We start from the raw sequence: 7957 nt of genomic DNA on the forward strand, positions 1-7957 counted from the left end.
AAAACTGGGCAAAACTTTACAATTGAGCTTTAAAATCCACTAAGCTATCTACCTCCCCCACCAAATCCTGTTTACACCAAAAATACAGCAGGCCCAAGCTATTCATCTTGATTTTCTGAGTGCTGTTAAGTTTCCCATCATGTGATCTTTCATTTCTTTCCTTCCACAATGTCCACCAGATGCAGGCTGGGATGCATTTCCACCAGTCCTCTTTGGATCTTCTTCTTCTGCCCACTCCTTCCCACTGTCTCAACAACTCTAAAGTAGTTTTGGGCATTACCCAGTTAATTCCAAGTATACATAAGAACATGTCCCACAGATTTGCAGCTGTTCTGCAGTGTAAGAATAAGTGACTATTAACTTCTGCCTCTTCCCCACACATGAAACACCTTGAGCAAATCTGTATACCTCTTCTTTGTAACACTTCATGAGTTAGACATGCTTTCCTAATTGCCAACCAAATAAAACCTGAGACCTTGTGGGGAACCTTGATTTTCCAGATTAGTTTCCAAGGCCATTCCATTTCCATAGCCTGGTTAGAGTTTATACTCCAGTAACAAGACTTCACAGAAAAAATCCCTTTCTTGTGCATTTTCCAGATTGGAGTATCAGGACTTTCAGTGACACCTGGAAATGCATTTAGTGTGTGTAATAATCCTGCTACTCTATCAACCTCCCAGTCATTTAAAGCCCTCCTAAAGATCAAATCCCAACCTTGAGGGCTCCACACTTGTGCCACAATGTCCATCTATTGTAGGCTCAATACATAAAGATCTGGGAACATGATCTTCAAATTCTCTTCCCCTAGCCAAAGTTCATTCCAGAAACTGGTTTTCACCCCATTCCCAATCCTAAAGGATAGATTGGGGATAAAGGATGGCCACAGTCTTCTGATTGTCTTCCAGACAGAGCAACCAACGGTACCATTTGCTTCTTCAGTGATCCAATTGTTTTGGAGACCATATTTTTGTGATATGAATCTCCTCCACAAAGCCATATCTTCACTACAGAACCTCCATAGCCATTTTTTCAACAAGCTGATATTTTGCATATTCAACTTCTTTATACCCAAACCACCCTGCGTTTTGTTGAGTGTCACTACATCCCATTTCAACAAGCTGATATTTTGCATATTCAACGGTAACCATTGTACTCCACCTCCATTCATCAGGCATTTTCGCTGTCTTAAAGATAACATTAAACAGCCCAGTTAACCACTCTATGCCCGCCTTATCCATGCTCTTCCAAAATTCTACCGGAATCTCATCCGGACCAGTCGCTCTTCCCCTGCTCATCCTACTAATAGCCCGTATAACCTCCTCGGACCTAACGCACCTACAGTATCCAAAATCCCGAAGTCTTTCAGAGTGTGCCAAATCACCCAACACAATGTCTGCTTCCCCTTTTTCATTTAAAAGTTTGTGAAAGTAGCTTCGCCATCTTTGTTTGATGGAGGTCTCTTCCACCATTATTTTGCCTTCCTCATCTTTGATACACTTCACTTGGTCCAAGTCGCGCGCCTTCCTCTCTCTTGCTTTTGCGAGCCTATACAACTTCTTATCCCCACCTTTGTCCCCCAACTCGACATACAAGCGTTCGAAAGCTGCCGTCTTCGCCTTCGTAACAGCTAACTTAGCTTCTGTCTTTGTCTTCTTATATACTTTCTTAAGCGTCCGCTTCTCTTCCTCATCTACACACTCCACCAATTTTGTGTGTGCAGCCTTCTTCGCTTCCACTTTACCTTGGACTTCCCCATTCCACCACCAATCTCCTTTATGGCCTCCAAATTTACCCCTAGACACCCCTAACACCTCAGAGGCCACTTTCCTAATGCAACTAGCTGCTTTATTCCACATGTCGTCCGCATCCCCGTTACCACTCCAAGCCCCCATCCCCATCAACGCCTCACCCATCACCCGCGAAAGGGCAGGGGTCAACCCACCCCATTTAATCCTCGGTCGATCAGGTACCATCTTCTTCCTCCTATCCCTCATAATTTTCAGGTCCATCACCAAAAGCTTGTGTTGGGTAGTGAGGTATTCACTTGGTATGACCTTGCAGTCCTTAAAGAGACCTCTATCCCCCTTCCTAAGGAGAAAGTAATCTATCTGAGTCTTAGCTACCGTGCTACGAAAGGTAACCAAGTGGTTCTCCTTCTTCGGAAAGCATGAGTTAGCAATCACCAACTCAAAAGCCCTAGCAAAGTCTAGAAGCGAAGTTCCACCTCCATTTCTCTCCCCAAAACCAAAGCCTCCATGAACATCATCAAAGCCACTAGAAATTGCCCCGATGTGTCCATTAAAATCTCCACCAATGACTATCTTCTCGGTATTCGAAATACCTCTAACTACCTTATCCAGTTCCTCATAAAAGAGCTTTTTGGCCTCCTCGTCCAATCCCGCTTGAGGCGCATAAGCACTAATAATATTCAAAGTGCATCCTCCGATGACTAGCTTAATCGTCATAAGTCTATCATTGATCCTCCTAACCTCCACCACTTGCTCCCTCAAATCCCCGTCTACTAAAATACCCACTCTATTTCTATCCCTAGACCCTCCTGAGTACCACAACTTAAACCCGTCCACATCCCGAGCCTTGGTGCCTACCCATCTAGTCTCTTGGACACAAGCTATATTAATCTTTCTCTTCTTGAGAATTTTCACTAGCTCTATGGACTTCCCCGTCAACGAACCTATATTCCATGATCCTACCCTCACGTTATGTGAACCCGTACCCCACTTACCCCTATGTTCCCTCGACCTTGGCCTCAACCGAGGACATGACTCATTACCACCATCGGAAACCAAATCCACTTAGAACGATAGTACAACCCCAATAAGATCTACACAAGAAAACACTAAAACTACAACAGGAACCTACTCTAAAAAGACAAAACAGCAGTCGCTATACTATAGAATCAAGTACAGTGTGTATAATAGAGGACCCGATAACACCCACTACACTATAAACTGAATCACAGGTCTGCACTAAACAATCAAACAAGATAAATAACACCCACTACACTATAAACTGAATCACAGGTCTGCACTAAACAAGCAAACAAGAAATACTGTTCCGGGGATCTGCAGGACAGGACCCAGCAACTAGAATCAAAGCAAAAAGGGAGAGAAAGGAGAGATAGAACCTGGTCGGACTAGATTCGGTGGTCTATGGGCACTTTTCCGGCAAGATCTAGTTGATCTCCGGCGACAAAATGTAACACTGCCGTCTCTCTTCTGGGCTGGTCGCCGGAGAAGATGGGTGAGTTCGCCGGAGAAGCTAGAAAATGTTCTTGCCTTCGCCGGGATTGCGCCGCTCGTTGGTCTGAGCAGCTGGAGCTGCTGCTCGTTGCTCGTTGTTATCGTCCTCGCTGGAGCTAGGAGAAGAGAGAGAAAGAGGCTCGCCGGTCGGAGCTGGTCCTCGCGTTGCTTCTGGCCGTCGCAACCTTCGATTCCGTCCGAGAAGACCAGAGAGAGAGAGAGAGAGAGAAGAGAGAGAAGCCTTGTTTTTAAAACATCTCTTGAAATAATTCAGTAGTCTCCGGTTGACATTGAGTTGAATTGGTTACTCCTGTAGAATGGCAGTTTCTGCCTGTGAGAAACTCAACTGTTGTTTCAGTAAGGCCTAAAAAGATACATATTTAATGTCGATATGCGAAGACATTTTCTTCCTTCCAACTTCAATAGGATGTCCTAGCGTGCAATTTGCTGTATGCAGGATTTAATCGTAATTCTTGCTTAGATGGCATTTTTGGGATGATTTTATTTAGTAATTAATTTTTTTGAATTTACAATCCCTAGTTATTACTCCCATGTGACACTTTTTTCCTTTATAGTCAGTCCCACAAAGAATTACACCTCTCTATATTTAGTAACAATTTAACTTTAAACATCTCATTTTATCCTTAGTGAGATGAATTATAGCGGCAGCAAATATCTGTGGTTTATTTTAAACCTCAAGTTAAAAAAGATCTTTCATTCATTCGAAAATTCTCTGCCCTGTTCCTGGTCAAACACCTTCGCATAAATTGGGTCGGAGGGAGTAATAAAATTTCATTGAACTATTGTTGTTTCAGGGACCAAAGAGTTTCCAATACATGAACTTTGGAGTATTCATTGTTAAAAAAAGAAACATTAAATGTGCTTTATCTAAAAAATAAATATAATTGTCACTTGTGCTTAGCGATGCAATGATAACAAGCCCGAATAATTTGAGTCATTTATGCTATAATGAGCAGAAGCTAGGCATGAGTACTAGTTTGAATAATCTTTTGATGAAAAGATTGTATTGTAAGAGTGTGCCATGGAGGATGAAGACTCTTTCTTTGTTTCTAGTCTTGGGACATCAACAGAGTTATTTGATTATTCTTCCTAGTGTCTTGACATATTTTTGTTTCCCATTTCTCTTAATGCTCTTGCTACTTGTCCTTCCTATTTGAATTTCTCAGCGTGCTGGTGCTCGGGATGACAAGGGGAATCCTATAATAAGGGACTACTACAGTAGTCCACTTACTGCAAGGTATAGATTGATGATGGTTTATACTGCCTAAAGTGTTGTATATCTGACCATAAGAAAGTGTGCAATGTGTTCCTTTCTGAACTGCTGCAGTGGCAACACTCATGATGATATGTTACTTGCCAAACTTGAGACTGTCTATACTGGTTCTGGTGACCCTGGTTCTTCAGTGGTCAGTTCCCTAATATTCTGCCAGATTCCTTGTCTAGTAAATGTAGGGATAGAAAAAATTCTTGATGCACCCTTCACTATTTCTCACTGCTGTTTTGCAGTTTGTTTTCAACATGGATCAGGGACTTCCGGTGTGGTCAGAGTGGCTAGTTTTCAACAGAGTCAATGCTCGTGCTAGAAAAGGATTGGTATTAGGTCCTATGCGTCTTCTCCTAAGGTACATTCTCCATCTTTTATGATGATTAGCTTGAAAGATGCTGAATTTGTTTTTTCTTCCTTCAACTGCATTTCTTAAAAATTCCCGTAACTTAAATTGCTGGCTGTTGTGATTCTTTTTGCAGCTTCTCTGGTGGTCATGTGGTCGGTAATTTTCCACCTCATGAAGCATTTGTGCTTGGTGGAACCAATAGTGTAAGAGGATATGAAGAAGGCACAGTTGGCTCTGGCCGGTCTTATGCGGTTGGCTGTGGAGAAATTTCCTTCCCTCTGGTAAGTGGAGGCTGTTGGAAACTATAGTCTGATAGTTGAACTCATTTCTCTAGATATTGGTGGTTTTTGTTGTCTTTCTCATCCATCCAATGATGCGCTGTTGCTATCTCGACTCTTACCAAGATGGTTGTTGCTAATGTTCTTTTAGTTTTTTTTGCAAAAAACACTGCTCTCTGCGTCTTTCCCTATAATTTCATAGCTCTCTCTCTCTCGGTTGATAACGGCGGATTTGGGCCAGTTTGAATACACCTTGATTACATCGTGAGGGACCTGCATCCTCCCACTCCACCAGGATGACTACCAGATAACTCACTGCCCCAGTGTTCAGATAGATATATGAGAAGGAAATGACCAAACTTTTTTGCCTCTACTATGCTATGGACCCCAGTCTCCCATGGTCTTTGTTCCAGCTTCATCGACCATCAAGCCTCATCCTTGGGTTCTACGATATATTAGTACTCTGATAAACGTCTTTGGCGTGGTTTCTCTATGTATTATCTTCCTTATCATATTCCCACATTTTGCAGATGGGGCCATTAGAAGGGGCTGTATTTGCTGATTATGGCACAGACCTTGGATCTGGTCCAAGTGTTCCTGGTATGTATATCTGGTTTGATGTTGTTTACTTTGATGGCTACCCCCCCCCCCCCCACACACACACACACACACACACACACAATTGAAAGGTAATTATTCCAAGTGCTTCATACCATTTTAATAATTTTTTACAGAAGTAACTGCGACCAAATTGGCTGAATAAACATCGGCATAGTTGTTGTAAATATATTTAATCTCAGTGTGAAATTTATCTACTAGACTTGAGGCTTTGAGGCTTCATTGACAAGCATTCTACTCAAGCTAGTGTAAATTTTGCTTGTAAGGGGATGTATCTGGCTCTGCATGTTTTGTTGTTCTGTCATACTAAAGCATTGTATCATTGACAAAATCTTGATCCCTGGATTCCCCTGGGCTTTGGTCTAGTGGTAAGAGTACAACGTGTGATGTATGTATTGGACGCACATGGCAAGTTCAAATCATGCCGTAGACAAAAGCTGGTATTTAAGTGGAGAGAAGAGAGGTCGCCACCAAGTTTTGAACTGCATGCTAACTAGCCCATTTTTTTTTTTCCTTTTCGAACTCTGAGTTTTACATTGTACTTTGGCAGCCTTTCATTTAATTGTTGTTTTCCTTATCAGGTGATCCTGCTGGAGCAAGGCTAAAACCTGGAAGTGGATATGGATGTGGGGTTGGTATTCGCGTAGACTCGCCCCTGGGACCTTTAAGATTAGAGTATGCCTTCAATGACCAGCGGACCGGGAGGTTTCACTTTGGGGTTGGCCTAAGGAACTGATACTATTCCTTACCTCTTTTTGTTGGACATTTATATCATCTTATTCTTTTGGTTTCCTTTCTTAGGTTAATGCATTTACGTCTCTCACTGGTTTGAATGTAACATGTATGTAGTGTTTACAAGGCCCGATTCACGGCTCCTTGAACTTTACTAAAATTTCCATTACACACCTCAACCAGGGGCATGACCTATTTAACACTCAAAGCCGGTAAAATTTATAACAACATACTCAGTGTAGTCTCATAGTGGGGTTTAGAGAGGGTAGAATGTAAGTAGGACCTTACACATACCTCAGAGATAGGAAGAGGCTGTTTCTGAGAGTTCGAAGTCAAAATGACCACTTTTCTTATTAAAAATACATAAAAGGGACACTGGTTTTTCCATATAACCAAAACAAATAGATAAGTTGCTAGACTTTGAGTGATTTGTCCAAATTAATGATGGCTGCTCAAATGGTGTTTATTCATTTTAATTAATTTTGTTGTTTTAGTAAGTTGTTGGGCCTTGAGCAGCTTACTATTATTATTATTATTATTATTATTATTATTATTATTATTATTATTTTCTTTAGTCTGTTTAAAGGAAGCGTTTCTTCGTTTTTGGTTACTCTTTATTTGTAACTCTTCACATGACATATTTAAGTAGATGTTTGGACATGTAGTTCCATCTCGTGATTTTAAATCTTGAAATAAAATCAGTATTGAACATGCGATTTCATTTCATGACATGTGAAATCATGAGATGAAATTATAAATTCTCCAAAAAGCTTGATTTGAAAATTTTATATCATGATTTCATATTTTTCAAATACAAAAATTGACTCACAAGTTTATATTAAAAATATATATCACCATTGTATATCTAACAACTATTCATTTCATAAATAAAATTTATAGTTGATATTATTACTACTATCTACCTTTAAGTCATGTATATTGGATATAACCATTACTCTCATCAATCCAATTTATTATTACTTCAACAAGAGTAGTACACTACAACTCATATTCAATTTTTTTTTTTTTATTGAATTAAAGTTCGATCGATAAATGTTATATTTTCTTAGAATAGTTTTGTGATAGTGTATTATACTTTTGTTATGAATTTTTTGTCTATTTGGTAAGATTTATAAAGAATTGAAGCAATTTTGATAATTTTTACAACTTATGAAGTTTTTACATTTATGAGCAAAAAATACAATTTAAAACTTCAAATTGCATGTCCAAACAAAATTTCAATCCCATCTTATATGATTTCAAATTATGATTTCATATCACATGGTCAAACGGGCCCTTAAGACCAAAAGATTAAAAGACATTTTGATACATTCTACATATCTTTAGTTGAAAATCACAAAATTTTAAAAATAAGAAATAAAAAAAAATCCTTCATCTATGCAATGAGGTCCATAAATTTTGCATATCCCGACAT

At 39.8% G+C, this 7957-nt stretch overlaps 1 protein-coding gene across 1 annotated transcript in view; it reads left to right on the forward strand.

Annotated features, from left to right (window-relative positions):
* The window catches only part of LOC125844245 (outer envelope protein 80, chloroplastic-like), a 15597-nt gene extending 9007 nt beyond the window's left edge, over positions 1 to 6590 (forward strand). Inside the window, exons 11-16 of the mRNA XM_049523523.1 lie at positions 4448 to 4518; positions 4609 to 4687; positions 4788 to 4903; positions 5028 to 5175; positions 5703 to 5772; positions 6372 to 6590. Of these exons, the coding sequence (XP_049379480.1) occupies positions 4448 to 4518; positions 4609 to 4687; positions 4788 to 4903; positions 5028 to 5175; positions 5703 to 5772; positions 6372 to 6526 (639 nt within the window). The 3' untranslated portion in view covers positions 6527 to 6590. The remainder of the gene's footprint in view (positions 1 to 4447; positions 4519 to 4608; positions 4688 to 4787; positions 4904 to 5027; positions 5176 to 5702; positions 5773 to 6371) is intronic.
* Positions 6591 to 7957: the final 1367 nt, after the last annotated feature.

This window comes from Solanum stenotomum, chromosome 11 (assembly GCF_019186545.1).
Source record: "Solanum stenotomum isolate F172 chromosome 11, ASM1918654v1, whole genome shotgun sequence".
NCBI lineage: Eukaryota > Viridiplantae > Streptophyta > Magnoliopsida > Solanales > Solanaceae > Solanum > Solanum stenotomum.